A 21,803-nucleotide genomic window follows, 5' to 3' on the forward strand; every position below is an offset into this window, starting at 1 on the left:
TTCTATTCACTTTTTATTAATGTCTGTCTTGTTGCTCTATTGTTTGTGCACTGGAAGCTCCTGTCACCAAGACAAATTACTTGTATGTGTAAGTATACTTAGCAATAAAGCTGATTGATTTTTTTTTTGTTGACATTTTTGTCCTCTAAGGTCCTCTGAGTAACTTTTTTAAATTGACGCACAAGGGTTAAATATGTGGTGTCCTGTTTTTGTCAACTCAGGAGGTTTTTTTTTGTTTTTTTTAAAGCTGAGGTGACCAGTTACTTCAAATGATATAACGGGTTTACTCTTCTTCATGCTGAAAATCTGAATTCAACTTCTGAAATTGAAATCATTAAGAATATTCTAAGTTTTCAAACATTTGTATTAGGTATCAAAAATCAAGAAATGAGACTCATTACAGTCAAATTAGCTTACAGATGTTTATTCATATTTGCACTGACATACAACACCCAAAAAGTTTCAGCTTTAGATCAGGAGCAACAACACTAACAATATTTTGTGGCATCAAAACATTTCATTTAGAGCTTGATTCAAAGGGACAATTTATTAAAAACTACTGTGTGAAAATCAGGTCAATTTAATGGCAATAAATCACAGATGTGGTGAAAAAAGAATTCTGAATGCCTTTCTGGTTTTACACAGGTTAGTGTTTTTGTGTGACTGTTTGATATTGGTGAATGTTGATTTTTTCTTGTTTTTCTCCATTTTCCAAGATGCTAAAACAAACCATCACACAAGTTCAGTGAATCCACTGTATAACAGCAAGTGTGAATGCAAATACATGCAGATTGGACTGTTCAGAGTGATTCACACAGTGGATCTTACCTGCAACCCAGGATATGCTTTCCACATAAAGCTTCCAAGCCATTGTACCAATTTTATACTGCTAACTGAGAAATATCAAATGAAGCACATCACATAAACATTTTAAATTCGACCAAATTACTGGAAAGCTCTTCCATGCAACTAAATCACATCTACTTTAAGTAAAGTCCTACAGACTAATTATCGCTCACTCATTTTAACCAAGTGTTCTATGAATATTCTAGAACAGTGGTTCCCAGAACCTCAAATGTTTTAAGGCAGTCAAAGATCCATAATGCACGGTAAAAAAAAAAAAAAAAAAGTCCAAAGACCTTGACACCCTGGGAACTGTACCAAACTTCATTAAATGTTGCTCTAACAAACCGGAGCCTCTTTGCACAACTCCATAAGGATGAAGCACACCAACCACATTCTGCTTCTAACTGTGGTGCACTGACTGTCTCATGCCCAGTTGCTTGCGAGTTAATTTTTCTTGGATCTTAAAAAATCATGGGATTTCTGCAACATCATAATCACACACTGCAAGACTGCAAAAACCTCTTCAAATTGCATAGCTTGCTGACATGTTAAAATATTGTAGTAGACCATCAAGCGGCTGTACGGCTCTGCATGTCGGGGTGGATGATATACCAGGAGAAATGTGTCAACTGCTAGCAATTTCCAAGTATCGTTTCTATCGTGGTTATGCAAAATCTTGCCGCAAAGCAGGGAATGCACATTTTATCCATTGTTATAGATTTCTCATGGCCTTAGATGACAGCGCATGCTCTTGCATGCAGGCAGATAGAGAGAGACGGAAATACATTTGTTATAGTAGTTACTGTTGCTGACAGCATCAAACTTTTCTATCAGCATCTGCTCTACCACAAAGCACGGAGCAAGAAGTGATCACACTGATTAAATTACCTTAGCAATTATAAAGCAACACATTTATCAACCATAATATACAGTATATAGTTAATTTCAAGGAGTAGGGGGGTCTTCAAGGAAGAAATGTTGGGAACCACTGTTCTAGAACAAGCTGGGTATTGACAGTGTGAGTGTACCTATTAATATAATCTGTCATGGTTTAATCAAGAAACCAACCTGCCTGAAGACTCCACTGTTCAGGAAACACACTCACACAAAAACAAAATCAAGAAGAAAATCAAATTAAGTATGTTTTATTACAATGCATATTCCAAAAAATACAGAGACACATTTTTACCCTTGTGCTATTTAACTCCTGAATTAATGGATGCAAAAAGAATATTAATAATAAAAAACAAACACACCATGACAACAGTGATCTGAAGCCCTCACCAAGCTGATGTTGGGGACGTTAAGTCCAACAGCACAATATGGTGCTGTGAGGGCTTCACTACTAAGATAAAAGCAGAAATCTTACTGGGAACTTGCCTTGAGTATGGAGATACTGTTAGGCCAGCGGCTTCAATATATTATGAACCATTGTCTAACATACTGTACTTGTACAACCTGAATGAAACACAATAGGAAGAAAAGCAATATATATATCAACTGTAACATTGATACTGTTATCTTCTGTGTCTTGTTTTTATTTTAAGGGCTGAATCCAAAAACTTTGTGTCATGTTACATATCAAATGTCCAGTATGTAGTTTTTCTTCAGCAGTGGGCTTAGAGCTCATTGGTTTGGCTACATTAAGCACAAGATGAGAAAAGGTTTAACCTCCAAACCTAGTGGGATGACAGCGCCTTTTCAGTATCGGCTACCTGGAGACATTACGGGTGGCCTTATGCCCATGGGGCCCCCAGGTGGGCCAGCTTGGTATGGGGGCAACATTGGGGTGCTCTGTCCAAAAGGAGGCATGCCACCAGCTATATAACCAGGGATGCCCTGAGGAGGACCACCATACTGACCTGAAAGCCAAGATAAATGCACATGTCACTAAACTTAAGCATTTTCAATTCTCTAGAAGCAAACTGTGTGAAGACAACAAAACATGAGTATGATAAACAACTTGGGGTATTTGGCACGATAAATCGAGGTAAAAAAAAAAAAAAAAAAAAAATGTGAATGCGCATCGTGCAGATTGGACGTTTTATATTTGTAAAATTAATTTAGCATCTATTTTATCCGTTATGCACGACGCCCTACACCAACAGTACATAACTCTGGCATTCAAATAGAAATCACTTCATTGCACACAAGGAGCTCTAAAATACAATTGCACACTAGAAGCCACAGGTGTTGTATGAGTTCGGAAATTGCTCAAACTGAAACTGAAAAGCGAATGTTATACAGGGAGCACCAGGAGCAGGAGAGAGATGCCTTTTGAAGCACGAGAGATGTCTGCTTTGATTACGCGAGTGAAAATGTAGGTTTATTGATATTGTTATGTTATAGTGATCGACCGATATGGGTTTTTTAATGGCCAATGCCGATATCTAAAGACCAGGGTGGCCGATAGAATGCTGATGTATCACACAATTTAATATAGTAAATAACAAAAACATAAAATTGCTAAACAAATGAATAAACTCTAATTTAGCACTAAATTACTCAATTTCACACAAAACTTTAACTTTGTAAAAAAGAATCTAAAAGAAATTAATAAATAACATTGTATTTTAAATAGTAGATAGCAGTTTCTTCTGATTTCTGTTTAGTCAACAAATTTGGATAATTAATTTGCCCATGAAGAAATTGTTAATATATTAGGAAGAAGGAAATAACAGTACACACAGTAGTCCAGCAAACACGGATGGCATGTGCACATTAACAATCACATTTTCTCAAAAAATACAGAATCAAACCAATTGTATATACAGTGCATAGTGAATAAGACATTTATTTATAGCACACGTGAAGTGCTTTTACTTTGAAGTTGCACCCACGCAATCTCCTGACCGTTTAAACGGCTTGGATCACCTGCTTGGATTGTCACGGAGTGACCATCATGATTTGTGAATCAGAGGATATTATTATCCCGTTCCTGACATTCTGACTCTGGCTGACAGAATACACACTTCAGAGGAAGATATTATGCGAGTTCTCGACGGGAAGAAAACACTGGATTTTTGTCTGTTTGAACGAGATATCTGTATATTTGCAAACGGTATATAATAGAAGTTTTATTGATATTTGCCTTTTATCATTAGAAAAGAAAGTTAAAAGTGACAGGGAACTGCTGAGGAGAGGCTGATAGAATATGTGCTTTAGAGGTAAATAAATGAGCACTCCACAGGATGCTGGATCTGCTCAAGTTTTGTGAGCTTGGTTTATTACATCTGTTTAAACGAGATATGTGCATATTTGCAGATGGTATATATTAGTTTTCTTGATATTTGCCTTATCATTAGATAAGACTGTTGAGGAGAGAGAGGGAGAATGAAACACGGAACTACATTATGAGCTCAAACGCGTCTGCCGCGGCTCTGATATGCAGACCATTTAAATGAGACTGTGTTGCACACCGGTCTATTATTGTGGTAACACGATGGCAAGTAACAATAAGACGAACCGTGACTGGTCGTTTACATGTCTCAGTTGCTTCACATGCAAGCATGTGATTCTCAGCACCCTCAAGAAACAAATTGGCCAAATTGGAAAATTTATCGGCCGATGTCGATATATCGGTTGATCACTTCTATATTAAGCAACAATATATTATGCTGAATAGTATGTATAATAATGCACTGGGGTAATATAATCCTCATTTCAAAGGTCTTGTCTTAATTTCATCAGTAAATTATTATTATTTAACTGGATAAGCATGCACTTCCATTAAATATGTATTTTTGAAAAGAATATTTAGGTGTAATCAGAGACAATATTATTTCAGAAAAATAACATTTTAATTTAAAATATTTAAAATATATGTAATGAGTGACTGTGTAAGCAGCATTTGTTTCTAACATAATTCTGTATTTTCAGTGAGCAGAATTATTAGCTAATACTTTTACTATTAGCTAATACCATTTTGTGTCACCACTGCCTATTTCCGGGCTGAATTTTAGTCACAGTACTTCTCCGATGGATCATTTAGCACTTTTAAGAACAGTACATTTAGCTAAATTTAGCAGTATCGTGAACTGAACCAAATCGTGAGATGAGAGAATTGTTATACCCCTATAAACAAAACAATAAAACAAGACAGACAACTAACATTCTTTATCAAATCTCATTAACTTCATCTCACCAAAGTAAAGAATGCTTTAATAGATAATCGCCTGACAATAATTTAAGCCAATCATTTTGCACTTAAAAATTCCTTCATTTGAATGTTAAACTAAAATTGCAATGAAGCCCATTTTTCATCAGCAACACTTTACAATAAGGTTCATTTGGTTAACTAAGCAAGTGCATTAGGCATCATGAAATAACAATGAACAATTAACAGCATTTATTCATCTTTAACATGAATTTATAAAAATAGAATAGATCATTGTAAGTTCATTATGCATTAACTAATGGTAACGTATACAACAAAAAATGTATTAGTATATGTTGGAATTAACATTAACCAATATTAATAAGTGCTGTAAAAGTATTATACATTGTTCATATTAACTACAGTAGTTAATTTGAACAAATACAAGCTTATTGTAAAGTGTTACCATTTTATCAGTTTGATGTTGCTTTTTGGCATAATAGTGCATTTTAGGCATTTGCTATGACCACATTAACCTGTCCTTTCCCTAATCAATTCAAATAGAGCCAAAGGAAACAGCATAAGCAACTAAACTATTTAATACAGCTGAAAAACACAACATTTAAGGAAATGCTGCCAAAAGTTATGGCCAAGACATTGTTTATTCTGAATTGTAAGGTGTATATTTAACATATTATTCAAATGCCATTCTAGCAAAGAAAATCTTTATTTATATGGTTTAAAAATCAATGTGAATACATGATTATTTTTTAGGTGTATATGCATTAAACTTACACAATAATAGTGAAAATTAAATCATTACAACACTATGCTGTATGACCATTTAAATCACCAAACAGAATTTTAATTAAAACAGTCCAACAGTAGACTTGCCACGGTATCAAACTTCACACCAGTGCGGTGTTCACGTTCAATCCGACTAACACAGGCATTACCGCTGGTTGGACATTAGGTGGTACTATTGGGTAATTTTCGTTAAGCAATAGCCTACACATACAATACCGCAAGGCAGCTTGATTTCAAACTTTGAACTTTATTTTTTATTTTAACTAAAATTTCAAATGAAACTTAAAAACTGAAGTGCAAATGTTTAAATTAAAATGTGTGTTGAAATATGGCTTTTCAACAGTTGTGAATGGCAACATCTCCTTGGCAATGAACCATCCTCATCTGTGCATTCTCTCCATCACAGGTTACCGGTTGGGTATTTCATTGTCCGGGTGAATACATCACTTATTGTGGGTTGTTGCGGGTTTAATGTTGGTGTTTTATTACCTTTCATCCCAGGACCCAGTTTAGCTGCTTCGGAAGAGTAATGACTTTGAATGTGTGAATAAATTCATTTTGTTCCCTCCTAGGGCTGGGCGATATACAAGAAATAGGTTTGCGATATGTTTATTCAAAAAAATATGTATATCACAATTTCCAATTACAACATCAACCCCCCCCCCCCCCTGGCTGAGGGATCGGTGAATATTTTTGCTTTAGTGATTTTGCATTGAAAATTAAATTCATTTATTTAAAAAAAAAAAAAAAATAAAAAAATAAAGACATTTCTAAATTCAAACTGCACTCTAAATAAAACGAAAAAGCTAGTAAAAGTGGTAAAAAAAAAATATATAACCACCTTTCCATTTACCATCAGGCAAGTATCCGTCTATGACAACGGTAGAAAAATTACTAATACATATTAAGATCTAAAAACAATTCTAAATGTAAACATAACTATAATGATAATAATAATCACTGAAATCTAAATCATGGTTTGAGGTGAATGTGTTTTTGTATTATTTTATGATTTAACCACAGATGTACACTGGCGGCCAAAAGTTTGGAATAATGTACAGATTTTGCTGTTTTGGAAGGAAATTGGTACTGTAATTCACCAAAGTGGAATTCAACTGATCAATGTATAGTCAGGACATTACTGATGTAAAAAAACAGCACCATCACTATTCGAAAAAAGTCATTTTTGATCAAATCTAGACAGGCCCCATTTCCAGCAGCCATCACTCCAACACCTTATCCTTGAGTAATCATGCTAAACTGCTAATTTGGTACAAGAAAATCACTTGCCATTATATCAAACACTGCTGAAAGCTATTTGGTTTGTTAAATGAAGCTTAACATTGTCTTTGTGTTTGTTTTTGAGTTGCCACAGTATGCAATAGACTGGCATGACATTAGGTCAAAAATGGCAAAAAAGAAACCTCTTTCTCTAGAAACTCGTCAGTCAATCATTGTTTTGAGGAATGAAGGCTACACAATGCTTGAAATTGCCAAAAAAACTGAAGATTTCATACAGGTGTACACTACAATCTTCAAAGACAAAGGACAACTGGCTCTAACAAGGACAGAAAGAGATGTGGAAGGCCAGATGTACAACTAAACAAGAGGACAAATACATTAGATTTCTAGTTTGAGAAATAGATGCCTCACATGTCCTCAGCTGACAACTTCATTGAATTCTACCCGCTCAACACCAGTTTCATGTACAACAGTAAAGAGAAGACTCAGGGGTGCAGGCCTTATGGGAAGAATTGCAAAGAAAAAGCCACTTTTGAAACAGAAAAACAAAAAGAAAATGTAAGAGTGGGCAAAGAAACACAGACATTGGACAACAGATAATTGGAAAAGAGTGTTATGGATCTTAACCCCATTGAACTTTTGTGGGATCAGCTAGACTGTAAGGTGCGTGAGAAGTGCCCGACAAGACAGCCACATCTATGGCAAGTGCCACAGGAAGCGTGGGGTGAAATGTCACCTGAGTATCTGGACAAACTGACAGCTAGAATGCCAAGGATCTGCAAAGCTGTCATTGCTGCATGTGGAGGATCTTTTAATGAGAACTCAGTAGTTTAAGAAGTTCTGAACATTTTTTTCAAATTGTAATTGTAATTTTTCATGTTATTAATGTCCTGACTGTATATTGTGAGCAGTTGAATGCCACTTTGGTGAATAAAAGTACCAATTTCTTTCCATAAGAGCAAAATCTGTGCATTATTCCAAACTTTTGGCCGCCAGTGTATAGGCTATATATAAAGTGACCCTGCAGAGTTGCGCTCAAAATGTACTGCCCTTTGGAAATAAAACAAACTGAACTCAAAGCACCTCCTGAGCTGTCTGAAGTCATTTACAGCATTCTTATAGACGATACTATTCTTGCAAAACATTTTCAGAAGACTGAAACAAAGAAAGAGTGAGAACCTTTTACATACGTGTGTTCCACGAGACTGCACGCCTCCGAACAAACAGCGCATAGACGGCTTTTCTGTCATCTGTTCTTAATACAATAAAGTGTGTTTCTTCAAGCGCGTGCCTATGTGTCTAACAGCATTTCTTGTGTCATTCTGAATCCGAGACGTCTTACAGTTACCCACCATGCACATTATATTCGCTACCTGCAATTAAACGTCTTCTGTCAGTGCGTGTACTTTGCTGCCTGTGTAAATTGAAACGTTGGTAAAGAACATATGGCTTTCAATGCGTTATTTAGGTTAATTTATCATGGGTTACGAACTCTTCATTAGGCAACTCTTCTTTATTTAAGGCTATTCTATTCGTTAGGCTATTGCATTGATATAGGAAATTCCATTCATAATGTTTCCACCGGTATAAAATTTCACACCGGTGTTGTCCCTTGTAAAACCGATAAGATCTTGTAAAACCGGTAACACCGTACACAGTGGCAACCCTATCCAACAGACAGTATCCTACCATGTATGGAATGCCTCATACCAGGCTGCTGAGGTGGCATAACCTGCTGGGCAGGCATCATTCCTCCCACTGCTCCACTGGGGGGAGCTGAGGCAGCAGCCGCTGCGGACTGCCCAGGCCGAGGGATTAGCCTGTGATACCTAGGCAGCTGAGCCCTTCTCTCTTCCTGAACAGGGACCAAGGCAAAGACAATGTAATCAGTAACTTGCAACAACATGAATACACTTTGGACTGCATGTATTCTCATCAGCTATCAACCAAGTAAATTGAACTTCCGATTTGAATTATCATTATCACAATTACTTACTGTCAAAAAAAGAAGTTAGAGCAAAATTCGAGCACTCACCAGCGAGATATCCTCATCAGGGTGCATCAACTTACTGGTAGCACTCAAGGTGGTGAGGGTAGCTGGCTTACTTGTGACCGTGGCTGGGGGTTTAGCCACGGTGCTGGAGGGGGCAGCGGCAGAAGGGGTGGAGGAGGGCTGGGTGTAGGCTGGGAATGTCACTTTAGGAGGATCAGAGGTGGTTGATGACGGTCCTGATACTGTCTGCTGAGCCTGGAGGAGAGAAAGAGATTGGCATTCATTTTCAGAACGTGTTAGCAACAAAAACAAAAGTCTGGTTTGTGCAACCACAAATCACAAGACACAGCACACTGGTGAAAAAAATAAAATCTCAATGATGTCCATTTGCCATTGCAGGAGTAATAATTTTAGTTATGGAAAAAAAAAATCTAGAAAAATAAGGTAAAAAGAATTAAGGGTGGGAAAAAAAAACAAGCTTTTACAAGTAACTGTTAAAGCTGCTGTAAAAAAAAAAACCTTTGGAATACCATACATAACATGTCCCTATCACCTGACACATCACTGAAATAGGTACCCAGAGAAATCACACTGGTCTCTGTGACAGTCCTAGGCTCTGTATACAACAAAAATAGCCCGTAGCCACTCATGTTAGCCAATCAGTAAAATATGGAGGTGGCTCTCTGTCAATAGTGCAAGTTTGGTAGTCCCACCCCAAACTGTGGAAGACAGGGGCAATGTTTGGAAAACCTTTTTCGAAGCAGTCATTTTTGCATTTCCAATTTTAAGTCACTAGTGGTGTAGAAATCACTTACAGCAGCTTCAAAATCAACATGCAACGGTATTCAGAATACATTTTCCGTTTCATAATATACAGGTCGAGACTTCATTTTAGTCTCTATATGACAGACGTTTGGAGAGAAGAGGTTGAAAAATAAGGCTTGATGTCAGCCGAAAATGAAAGTCATTGCAAGTTTTAATATAATTACATTGTAGAAAGCTTACAAAGACAATTATTTTTAATTGTTCACAAGACCAGAAACATTTAGCAAGTAAATGGGGTCAATATTGATTTCAGGTTGAATTTGAAAAATTGCTCAAATCCCAAATGAATAAGAATAAGCATGCAAGAGGTCGACCGATAGTGGATTTTGCTGCTACAGATAACTAAGGTGGTGGGAAAGGCAGATAACTGATTAATAGTTTTTAAAATTTATTTAAAGAATGTCAAAAAATAAAAAGAGTCTTATTCTTTCCTAACTATGACAGGGACAGACAAAAATTCCTAAATGAATAAAATCCCAGATGCAGTTTATTGTTCAACCAAAATCCCCCAAATAACCAGAACATATGAAGATTTGCTGCATAACCAGGGATGTGCGCTACAACTAATTTGAATGTCTTTTATACTTAAGTTTTGTAACTGACTAGTCTAAAGAGAAACCAACCTTCAGAAAACAGTAAAAAAATAAAAAAAATAAAAATAAAAAATTTATGCAACCCATTTAAAATACTTAATCTATTCCAAATCCGATGCTAAATTCCACTGAAAAGGGGCATTTATCTGCGACGTGATTGCCTTGAATTATGATAATTGTACATTAAATATAGAACATGACACGTATTCACTGAATCAACATTAGCGAATATTTAATAGACATATTTATTGAAAACAATTGCAGGATCAATGGAACAACCCTAAATGCCTGTTCTAAATGGAAATCACCAAGTAAAATTACTTAACATATTAAAACAGTCAGGACATTGTTGAAAATAATTATCAGGTAGACTAAGCCAAATCTATGAGAGAGAAAAAAAATGCGCTGTAAAGTATTTTGCGCGTATTTCACAATGTGCAGTCAGGTTGCATTGATCTAATATGACAGCTGTTCGGTAAAGAACGTCAAACAATAAAAGTTACGATGTAAAAAAATAAAAAAGTAGCTATAGGAAAGAAAAAATAGGCCAGTGATGTAGCCTGCAATAAACCTAATGTATTCTAAACATGACTTGTACACAGAATAAAAGATAGTTTAACACTCATAAATGTTTTGATGAGTAAAATTATCACGTGGACATGGTCCGGTGAAAGACGGGACCTGACGCACCTGAGACGGCTATCCTGCACTTGAAAAAGCCTGCTCAGCGGAAAAATAACATCCAAGCATGCGCAGATGTAAAGAAGACTCAAATGTGAAAACATTCATAGGGACTTTCAAACATTTGGAAAGCCGATTCCCGCACCACCGAAGTGATTTCAAAACTGCTTTGCTGAGTTTGCTTGTCTAGCGAGAGGATATTTTCCTGCGCGCGCCGCAATTGAGAGAGGGAAGACGCACGCGCAGCCTGAGGTGAAATTAAACTCTGTATCTGCTCCAGATATCCTCTTTTTTAAATAATATTTGTATTATTAATTCTATTTAAAATATGTAACATTAATATGACAGTAATTTAAGTACAGCCTCTGTAAAAATATAAAGCCAAACGTAAAGGTATAAAAATTATCATCAGTTTAATGGGGGGCAATATTAACCGACTAGTAATTCCAGTGTCAACTAGCAGCATCAGAACCGTTTAGTCGACTAGTCTTGCACATCCCTATGCATAACATGGGACTTTTAAGTATAAGCAAGCCCGAAACACACTGAGGACTCTTATTTTGAAATGACGTAAAAAAAACTATCAGCAAATGTCGCCATAGATTTTGCCAATAATGATAGTTCCAAAAAGCAACTATCGGCACCGGATAATCAGTAAAGCCAATATATTGGTCTACCTCTAATGTATGCATCAAGTACCAAATCAAAACTACAAATTTCCAAACAGCTAAATGCCCACCTAAATATCAGCCACACAAACATGCACCACACCTCTGTATGCAAATGCATATTTACTAACAGCAGAAATAAGCATGTCCGATCTGCATGCTGCATTGCTGTACAGAAAAGCACACAAACTAGTGCATACTTGTGTAGAGCTAGGGAACAGAGGCTTAGAGGAGGCAGACTGTGTCTCTGCACTGGCAGGAGCGGCACTGGGGCTCGCGACACCAGTCCCCATCTGAAGCATAGAAAAGAGAAAGGATAATAGTAAAAAAAAATAATAATAATTTAATAACCTTATCCCTTTAAGTAACCTTACCCCCTCCCCACCACCCCAACCTGGCAACATATACTTGGCTATGATTTAGAAAGCCTAGTTTGAAAAAATGTTTATAGTCAGCAACAGCCTCTTAAGGAGCTAGATGTTTTGAGAAGCAGCCAAGCAATAATACCATTACTGTGCCTTCATTACCCTGTTTTACTCTGGTATTAGCTAATGTCTGATATTCTAACGGCAGCTATTAAAAAATATTGCCAAATATTACACTGTCTACGTCCTGCTTGAGTCTTTAATCATCTCCCTCTTTTTTAAAGGTTGATTTATTCTCAAACAGGGGCTACACATACAGGAGTTGGTCTGAGGTCCGTTTCTGTGTTCAGTACCTGCACAGCACTTGGGAAGAGAGGTTTGGATGCAGCAGACTGTGTGACAGGTACAGCTGGTCTGCTGGCCATTCCTGGAGCTGTAACAGGAGCCGCAGGTGCCATAGGAGGCATGCCAGGCCTTGCAACATGGGATGACATTCCTGTAAGCAAGAAAATAATCTCTTAATCAGACCTACTACACCATTTTTACAAGGACAGATAAAACTGTCCTAAAGCTGATTCAAACAAAACTTAACAGAATAGACTTTTCACACCAACGGCCTCTTTGATTTTCAACGTGAATGACAACAAGGCTGTAAGGGAAAGACATACAGTCTCTTCAATGGGCTGTACTGTAATTTAAAGTGTTTTTGGATTGTTCCACTGACAAAACATTGAATAAATATATTTTCAAGAACATTTAAGACAAAAAATCCAGACAACATGAATTGTGAAAAATCAGATGGAATCCAGGAGCTGCAAGTTCATCCCTCATGCTCACAGTCTAGTTTTCATTTACATCAAAAATTAAAGATGCCACTACTGTGAATAAGGTCTATTATCAACCACAAATATGGATCATGTTTAGATCCATAAACAACTAAAATAAATAAAAAATAGCAATATAATTATTCAAAAATTACTAAAATAATTGTGAATAATATAAAATAATTTAATACCAGTGACTAAGATACCAAGTACCAACCTGGTGGCATGCCAGGCATCATTGGAGGCATCGCTGGACCATGGTGCATCATCCCTCCCATTGGCATCATGCTATGCAACAACAGAACTACAGATAAATCTCACTGGTCCATCCTACACTAAATTAAAATCTACAGTTGCATAGATAAAGAACAAGACCTACCCAGGTGGCATTGCTGGCATTACCGGTGGCATCCCAGGCATCATTGGTGGTACACCAGCCATCATGGGTGGCATGCCTATAAAAAGGATTATAAATACAGTACTGTGCAAAAGTTTTAGGCACTAAAAATGTTGCATAGTGAGGATGTCTTCAAAAATAATGACAAATAGTTTTCATTTATCACTTAATGTCATACAAAGTCCAGTAAACGCAAAAAAGCTAAATCAATATTCGGTGTGACCACCTTTGCCTTTAAAACAGCACCAATTCTCCTAGGTACACCTGGACACAGTTTTTCTTGGTTGTTGGCAGATAGGATGTTCCAAGCTTCTTGGAGAATTCGCCACAGTTCTTCTATCTATTTAGGCTGTCTCAATTGCTTCTGTCTCTTTATGTAATCTCAGACTAACTCGATGTTCAGTGGGGGGCTTTGTGGGGGCCATGACATCTGTTGCAGGGCTCCCTGTTCTTCTATTCTAATCTTTTCTATTTGCAAAAAGAATGTTTGGGAGTCTAACATTTATATTTCCTATTGACACACTAAAGCTGAAGATATAAATAACCATCTTAAGACAAATGCTTTTGTGAAACATCTTATGTGCCTAAGACTTTTGCACAGTACTGTATACATCATTATGGCTAGTTATTTTACTATGAAACACTTATGTTTGAGCTGCACTTAGTAAACTGGTGACATACCTGCATAACTGGCAGGAGGCATTCCTTGGGCCCGAGGCCCAGGAGGGATGCCTGCCTGGGTCATGGGGGGCATGTAAGCAGTCAGAGGCTGAACAGCAGGCTGCTGAAACGACGAAGGTCCGGCTTCATCATCATCTTCCTCATCAGAGTCATCCTGATTCTGTTTCTTTTTCTGGCCATCTGGTCGGATATGAAAACACAATTTCAGCATTATAACTGTGACATTAAACCATTCTATTGACATTTTTTGAACTAATTCATTCATCCAAGCATTAAATAATAATACCTGGTGACTTCTGATCAAGTACTCTTCTCCGATCTTGCATGTCTTTTTCTGGAATACCCTCCATGCCATAGATCTCCAGCTCTATGTCTGTTCTCCCTGGTATTGCATTAGGAACCGCATCTATTGTTTCTTTGTGCACCTTTAAGAAAACAGATTTAACACTCAACACCACTTCAAAACATAAAAAATAAGTGTGAAAAGACAAAACCATTAAGCCAACCCATACCTGCATACAGTGTATGGCTAATCCAGGCCCTGTGTAGAGTTTTTTATGACATATATGACATTTGAAATGTTTGGCTTTCTGGTGCTGAATGAGAATCTTTTCGTCATCAAAATCTCTGTTGCAGTACCTTTAGATTTGGTTAAGACTTATATTCAAAAGGAAAAAGAAACATGCAGAAAACACTGGTTAGGATTAATGGAACAGTTTACCCTAAAAAGACCATTCATCACTTAATCACCCTCATGCCATCCCAGATGCATGACTCTGTCTTTTGCATAACACAAATATTTTTAGAAGAATATCTCAGCTCTGTAGACTCTCACAATGCAAGTGAAGTCTTTGAAACTCCAGAAAGCACATAAAGAGAGCATTAAAGTAATTCATACACCTACAGTGGTTAAACGGAAGTCTTCAGAAGCGATATGATAGGTGTGGGTGAGAAACAAATCAATATTTATGCCCCTTTTTACTATAAATCTCCAGTATCACTTCCACATTCTTCTTTTGTTTTTTGACTACTCATATTCTTCATGTATATCGCCACCTATTGGTAAGGCTGGTCAAAGGTGGAGATTTGAGTACAATCAGGACTTAAACAGTGATCTATTTCTTACCCACACCTATGAAATGGCTTCTAATGACATGGATTTAACCACTGGAGTCTTATGGATTACTTTTATGCTGCCTTTTTAATTTCTGGAACTTCAAAGTTCTGGTCACCATTCACTTGCATTGTATGGAACTAAAGAGCTGAGATATTCATCTAAAATCTTCATGTGTTCTGCAGAAGAAACACATTTTGTTAATATACACATTTGGGATGTCACGAGGGTGAGTAAATGATGAGAGAATTTTCATCGTGGTTAAACTATTCCACTAAATTTTAATGGAAACATGCTTATGATGAGGAAGAGGAAGCAATGTGGCGGTGCCACAGTATGTTTTAAACGGTAGTACCGTTAATACGGTAAGTTATGTTGTATGTACGAGTGGCGTCCCCTTTGTGCAGTGCCCTTTAAGAGTGCAAAATGCTGTTTAGAATTTGCCCCTAACTTGGTATTGTTTATTTTCAATGAGTGGTTTCCCCATGTCTCAAACACAAACGTCTGAATCGCAGTGTCTTAATTTGTCTCCTAATGGATAATATGGATTTAAATAAAACTTTGGAAAGTGAGAAGATTTTTTAAAAATACAATTCATGTAACGAGATTTGGATTTAGTTTGGGGTATGAGACTGGAAAAACCCATCTGCCGTGAATGCCTAAAAAGATTTCAAGACAAAGGGGAAACACCAGCAACCTTATTAAACACCTTCGGACACATCCCACTGCTTCTGCAGAATACACACAGGTTAGTGTCACTTTATTTACCCCAAATGCTTTATCTTAACATTTACAGATTTACCGTTTCTCTGAAAAATCAAACATTGCACTCGTTTATTTTTTTCCCAATTACAAATGCATGGTGGCGGTAACTTTCCCAAAAGCATTGTTGTAACAATGAAACAGCTTCTCAAAATAGTCTTTTCAACGTTACAATATCTTTACTTACACGTTACCAACATTTAAATAATTACTGAATAATGGATTAAAAGTTTAAAGCCGTTGCCGTTTGAACTGGCTGTTTTGATGCAGCAAAGTTTTTATTTTTAAACATCAAACTTAACCCTTGTGCGTCAATAAAAATAAAAAGTTACTCTTCGAGGAAAAAAATGTCCATGTCAAAAAAACTGCCATAATAATTTAATGCCAGTTTGTTTATATAATGCTACTTTTGTTTTTTATGAAAACAAAAATATGAATTATTTTCCATATACTAAATGCTAAGGGGATTAATTTTTTTTTTTTTTTTTTTTGTGGATTATCACAGTCTGGGATATGTCAATGATTAGCAACAACACTGATTTTGATGCATTATTATTTTTTGTGTGCAGTGTCAGTAAAAAATAAATAAATAAAATAAAAACATTCACACTCAGTACCGTAGAAGAAAAAATGTCTGCATCAAAAAACTGTCACAGAAATATTATATATTAATATTATTTTCCACTTTCACTGACTTAGATTTTTTTTAACCAACATCAGTCCTGATAATAACTACCAAATATTCATTCATTTTCAGGATTTTAACCCTTTAAATGCCAGTTTGTTTATATAATGCCACTGTTGTTTGTTTTTTTTTTACACACACACACACTTCTCAATACACACATACAAAACACACTCTGACATCCATACCAACACAGCCACACAATTTTAGCAGCATAATTTATTCAATTGGCCTGTAAAGCTCTGTAATACAGCAAACTGAAAATAAAAAGCATGTTTTTACTCCATAGGCTAAACATGAGAAAAATGGTGCCATCTGGTGGAAAATTTTAAAAAATTAAATTCTGAAGCCAGTGCCATTAAAGCATCATATCATAGAATTCATGATTTTATGCTTTAATGGCACTGGGATCAAATACTGCTATTTTAATGGGTTTCAATGGGGACATTCGTGAGTGTAACTATTTTGTGTACACAGTGTCTAATAGATGTATTATAGGAACTGAGATTGAAATATAAAAATTCCCCAAAAAACACACCCCTTTGGCAAAAATGTATGCCGTTGAAATGAACACAGCCAAAATGATCGAAAAAATAAATAAATAAATGAAAAATGAAAAAGACAAAAATGTCCAGAAGGTCGCACAAGGGTTAAGAATGTATTAGATAACAAGTTAAGTCCAATTGAGCCTTCTTCAAGTTCATCCATGGTATTTTCAGCACTTCCGGAGCAATAAGTGGAATGGCTAGTTTCTAAGAACCACTATGAAAAACTGTGTTAAGAATTAACACATTATCGTGTGGTATCGTGATACAACTTGATATCAGGATACTTTAGTTGGTATAGTAACGTAAAATATGATTATGGTATCGTGACAACCCTACTAGTTAAGCAGCCCACTAGGTTTCAGACACGACACATATGTCTACGATGCACTCAACCGCATTCCCCAAAAGTGGAACATACTGGCTAGAACAGCACTAAAAGCAAATATGCACCGACACTAAACATACAGACTTCGGATTTCTACTATATGTTGTAGTAAAGAAGACAGTAATGTGTGACTGACAACATGAGCTAACAACATGAACACGCTCTGTGCAGGCCGCAGCTTAAAAAAAAAGGATACCAACACCACGGCTTCAATTGCTTCTTCTTCTTCCGTCCCATTTGTTATTATATAATCCTTATTTTTCTTCTATTTCGCCAGGGATATAAATTTTAACCGTCGCCAAGTGCTATGTCTTGTCTTCAGGTTGGTATACGCTGAAAATGGCGCGGCTTCGCTAATGTCTCGTCTCCCACAATGCAGCGGAAAATGACGTTATTACCAGAGACTACCCTATTGGGGAGAGACGGGCTACACTCCGCGTTTTTATTTTTATTTTTTGTCGGTTAAATTATTATTTTATTTGCTTATTTGAAATATATAACAGCAATTAAGTTTGAGTTTATAATTCCAATACAGAGAATAAATAAACCTTAAACAACTGATACATGATCTGATTGCTTTTTTGTTAACCAAAAGTGATATAGTATCCAAATAATGTTTAAATTCTTTTAAGAATGCCAGACAGACAGGCTTGCAATTCGAAAATTTTCATTTGTGAATATGTGACGATCTGCATATAAAAAGATTTAGATCAGCATTAAAAAAATCCAAAAATAACATTTCTGGGTGACATCACAAAGCCTTGTAAGACATTATTGGAAATAAAAGAACTAACATATTTCCAAAATAGCATGGTATAATTGCAGGACCAAAATAAATGAAGAGGGGTCTCAACATCAACTTGATAAAAGGAGCAATTTGTGTCAATATCAAGCCTAAATCTTTTCCCTAAAAATTGTTTGACAGGGTAAATATTATGGATTATCTTAAAAGATATTTCTTTTACCTTATTTGAAAGAAAAAGTTTTTGTTGCATGGACCAAATTACTTTCCAGTTTAAATTGTCAAATAAATTTATAATTGATATTTATCATTATATTCCAATATGAGACTACAGGAGGGGCAGTGGTAATTTCTTCAAAGGAAAATAATTCTTATTTTATGGTTTCTTCCTTTTTTATCAGCAAAGCATATATTACCAATTGGTATGTCAGTAGGTTCAGGATAGGGAACTGTTGGCCTTAAAGAGTGAATATTTTTGAAAAACATACAGAGGCCAGAAGGGATTGCATCCATGACTATAACGAATTCTCTGGGAGTCACTGGGACTGTTAAACAGCTGGCTGATATGAAGTATTCCATTGTTAAACCAATGATTATAAAATATAGATCTATTTTTAAATAAAATATGTCTGTTATTCCATATATAACATCTGTGAGGAGAAAAGTTATGCTTGTAAATAAGGTGCCATGCTAAGAGTGCCTGTTGGTGGAAATTAGAAAGCTTGACGGGAAGTTTTTGAATGTCATAATTACACATTAAAACAAACTTAATGCCTCCAAGCTGTGAGAAAATAAATTGAGGGAAAATATTCCAGATAGATGTTGGATGTTTTAGAAATCTATTAAGCCAATTTATTTTAAGTGTATTATTTAAGGAACTAACTTCAATAAAATTCAAATCCCCCTTGCAGTAAGAATTTAGTATCACTGATTTTTTTTATATAATGAGGTTTGTTTTTCCAAAGAAATTTAGATTAAATTCCATCTATTGTTTTATATGTGTGCTTATCAACATACAGTGATTGAGCAGCATAGGTTAGGCGAGACAAACCTTCTGCTTTAATAAGCAAACCTCTACCTTTCAAAGAAAGATCTCTTTGTAACCAACAATTAAGTCTATTTTTTGTTTTTGCTATAACTGGGTTAAAATTTAGCGACCTTCTGGAATTATCCTTAGTTATCTCTATACCCAAATATGTAACACAATTTTTGACGGTGATACCATTAATTGAGGAAAATGCAAAATTTTTCATTGGGAGAAATTCACATTTGTTAAGGTTAAGACATAAACCTGATGCTTTAGAGAAAAACTGAAGAATTCCTAGAGCAGTCGGTATTTGCAGGGAATCTTCTAACTGACTATAATTATTTCCTTATCATCAACAGTGATACCTTTTAAATTGTTTGATTTAATATATGAACTAAGAAATTGTGTTGCAATTAAAAAAAGACAGGGGGAGATTGGGCATCCCTGTCTAACTCCACGCTGTAGAAGAAATCTAGGTGAAGTACCATTGCTTAATTTAACGGAGCTATTGCTATTTGTGTACAGCATTTTAATCATATTACAAAATGACTCCCCAAAAGCAGTTCTATGTAGAGCTTCAAACAAAAATCCATGTTCCAGTGTGTCAAACGCTTTATAATAATCCAAAAATAAAGCTTTCTTTATTAATTAAGAGTAGTTTAAAATGTCTAAAATTAAACGTATGTTGTTTGATATATGTCTCTCTGGCAAAAAACCTGACTGTGTCTCATCAATAATGGAATTTATGATGTGCATTAATCTTTTTGCCAAAAATAAAGCAATTATTTTGTAATCATTATTTAATAAGGTGATCAGACACCAATTATCTATTAATAGGGGGTCTTTATTTGGTTTCGGAATTAAAGTAATTACTCCTTGACATAAAGAAGGTGGAAGCAATATCTTCTCACTACTCTCCTTGAATACCTCTAATATAAAGGGTGCTACCACACTCCGTGTTTTGGAACGCGGAAGTAAACGTTTGCAGCGTAAACTTCGACATCGGTGAATGGGAGATCACAGTAAATATTGTTTTCACTTACCCATTTGTTCCAAGACCAACAGAAAAAAAATATTATTACATTTGATTACGTTTTAATGACTTTCCAGAAGAGGAAAAAATAGCAAGCAGTGGATTAAGACAGTCAGATGAGAGGAGATGCCAAATTTACTGTCACTCTCACAGCAGCTGTAATCGAAATCCCCTCGCAGCTGTGGTAATTAGTTTTTAAAAACTAATTCCAGGGTAATATAACACAAATCATAATGTTATAAATTTACACTCAACATTTAAAAAATATATATAAAAAAAAAAAATTACGCTGCTAAATAAGGTAGAAACACGTCATCACAATCTGTGAAAAAGGTCCAACTGTCAACGAATGTAAAGAGAAAGTCCCGCCACTGGTTAAAATAGCCAATCACATTTTACATACAGATATTGCCTGCCAGTCGACTCGAGAACGCACATGTGCATTAGCTAGACAAGCCGGGGAATCTGAGGCAAAGAAGCACAGTTTATGATATCAGTGTTGTCAGATTTTAATGCTGATTATAAATGTTCTTTAATCGTGATCTTGACCATCCGTTTGGAGATTTCAGTCTTTCTGCAATTAAAGAAGATAGGAGCTGCATTTTTATGCCACTTGTTTTCATAGAAAATAGCTGCCCAGGGGCTTTCCAAAGATGGCCGCCGAGTGGACTGACTTGTTAAAAATACTTTAACTGTGTCCCAAATGACACACTTTACGCTATGCACTTTTAAAATATACTATGCACTCAGCCATGTATTGTATGAATTTTCGAAGTGTAGTATCGTCCCAAATGGAACACTTTTTTTTTTTTTTTTTTTTTTTTTTTTTTTTTACTAAACGGATGCATTCACCATTTAACAGCTGACGGAAGTGACATTTCAAACGCACGTGATGTGTTGCTGCACCTTTAGCAGGTTAGCCAACATCAGTTCAACACTTGTATCTTAAACAACATACATATTCACACAGCTCGGGGTGATGGTAAAGCATTCAACTCACATTTGTAAGGTGCTGTATCCACTGAAGCTTCGCCAGCTGCTACATTCTTCATTATTTACAATTGTTTTTTTCAGACCAGCAGCGCAGCCAGGTAACTCCACCCCTTCCGCTATGCGCTGAGTGCATTAAGTGTCCAACATTACACACTCAGATTTGACCGTTGAAAATGTGCATCATCCGGGTACCTAAAGTACATTTCTTTTAGCTGCATTTTCAGTGTAAACATACTACTCGCACTACTTGCACTACAAAATGGCTTAGAATAGTGCAGAAGTGTGTGGTTTGGGATGCATCTTTTGTTATTATGCAGCTGCACTTAGAGTACTCCTATCTTTGCTTTCTGGAAATTTTAAGGAGCCTGAACAAACACTAAAGAATCAATTCGCCCTCTCTAAAAAGCACTTAAAATTGTAGAGACTTTTTTATATTTTTGTTATATTTTTCGTAGATCTGTATTATGCTCCAATGCGCCCCCTAGTGTATAATAAA

At 36.0% G+C, this 21,803-nt stretch overlaps 1 protein-coding gene across 4 annotated transcripts; it reads right to left on the reverse strand.

The window, feature by feature from the left end:
* Positions 1–1,975: 1,975 nt before the first annotated feature.
* LOC127449020 (BUB3-interacting and GLEBS motif-containing protein ZNF207-like) lies at positions 1,976–17,878 on the reverse strand. 4 transcript variants are annotated; one of them, XM_051712096.1, is made up of 12 exons: positions 17,709–17,878; positions 14,531–14,657; positions 14,305–14,443; positions 14,019–14,198; positions 13,320–13,395; positions 13,158–13,228; positions 12,470–12,612; positions 11,952–12,044; positions 9,027–9,239; positions 8,681–8,846; positions 2,526–2,708; positions 1,976–2,304 (listed from the first exon to the last, which is right to left on the reverse strand). In XM_051712096.1, the coding sequence occupies exons 1-11, from the start codon at positions 17,747–17,749 to the stop codon at positions 2,548–2,550; spliced, it is 1,410 nt and encodes a 469-aa protein (XP_051568056.1). In that variant the 5' UTR covers positions 17,750–17,878; the 3' UTR covers positions 1,976–2,304; positions 2,526–2,547. The 4 variants fall into 4 exon arrangements, with proteins under 4 accessions (XP_051568056.1, XP_051568057.1, XP_051568055.1 ...); XM_051712097.1 differs by having other exon boundaries at positions 1,976–2,708; positions 8,702–8,846; XM_051712095.1 differs by having other exon boundaries at positions 1,976–2,708.
* Positions 17,879–21,803: the final 3,925 nt, after the last annotated feature.

The sequence above is a fragment of the Myxocyprinus asiaticus genome, chromosome 12 (assembly GCF_019703515.2).
Source record: "Myxocyprinus asiaticus isolate MX2 ecotype Aquarium Trade chromosome 12, UBuf_Myxa_2, whole genome shotgun sequence".
Taxonomy (NCBI): domain Eukaryota; kingdom Metazoa; phylum Chordata; class Actinopteri; order Cypriniformes; family Catostomidae; genus Myxocyprinus; species Myxocyprinus asiaticus.

Coding starts and splice junctions, on each gene's coding strand:
- LOC127449020 (XM_051712096.1), bottom strand. CDS start 17,749: ATGGGACGGAAGAAGAAGAAGCAATTGAAGCCGTGGTGTTG. Junction 12,613..13,157: donor GATGCCTGGCATGCCACCAG/GTTGGTACTTGG, acceptor TCTTGCTTACAG/GAATGTCATCCCATGTTGCA. Junction 9,240..11,951: donor TGTTCCCTAGCTCTACACAA/GTATGCACTAGT, acceptor TCTCTCCTCCAG/GCTCAGCAGACAGTATCAGG.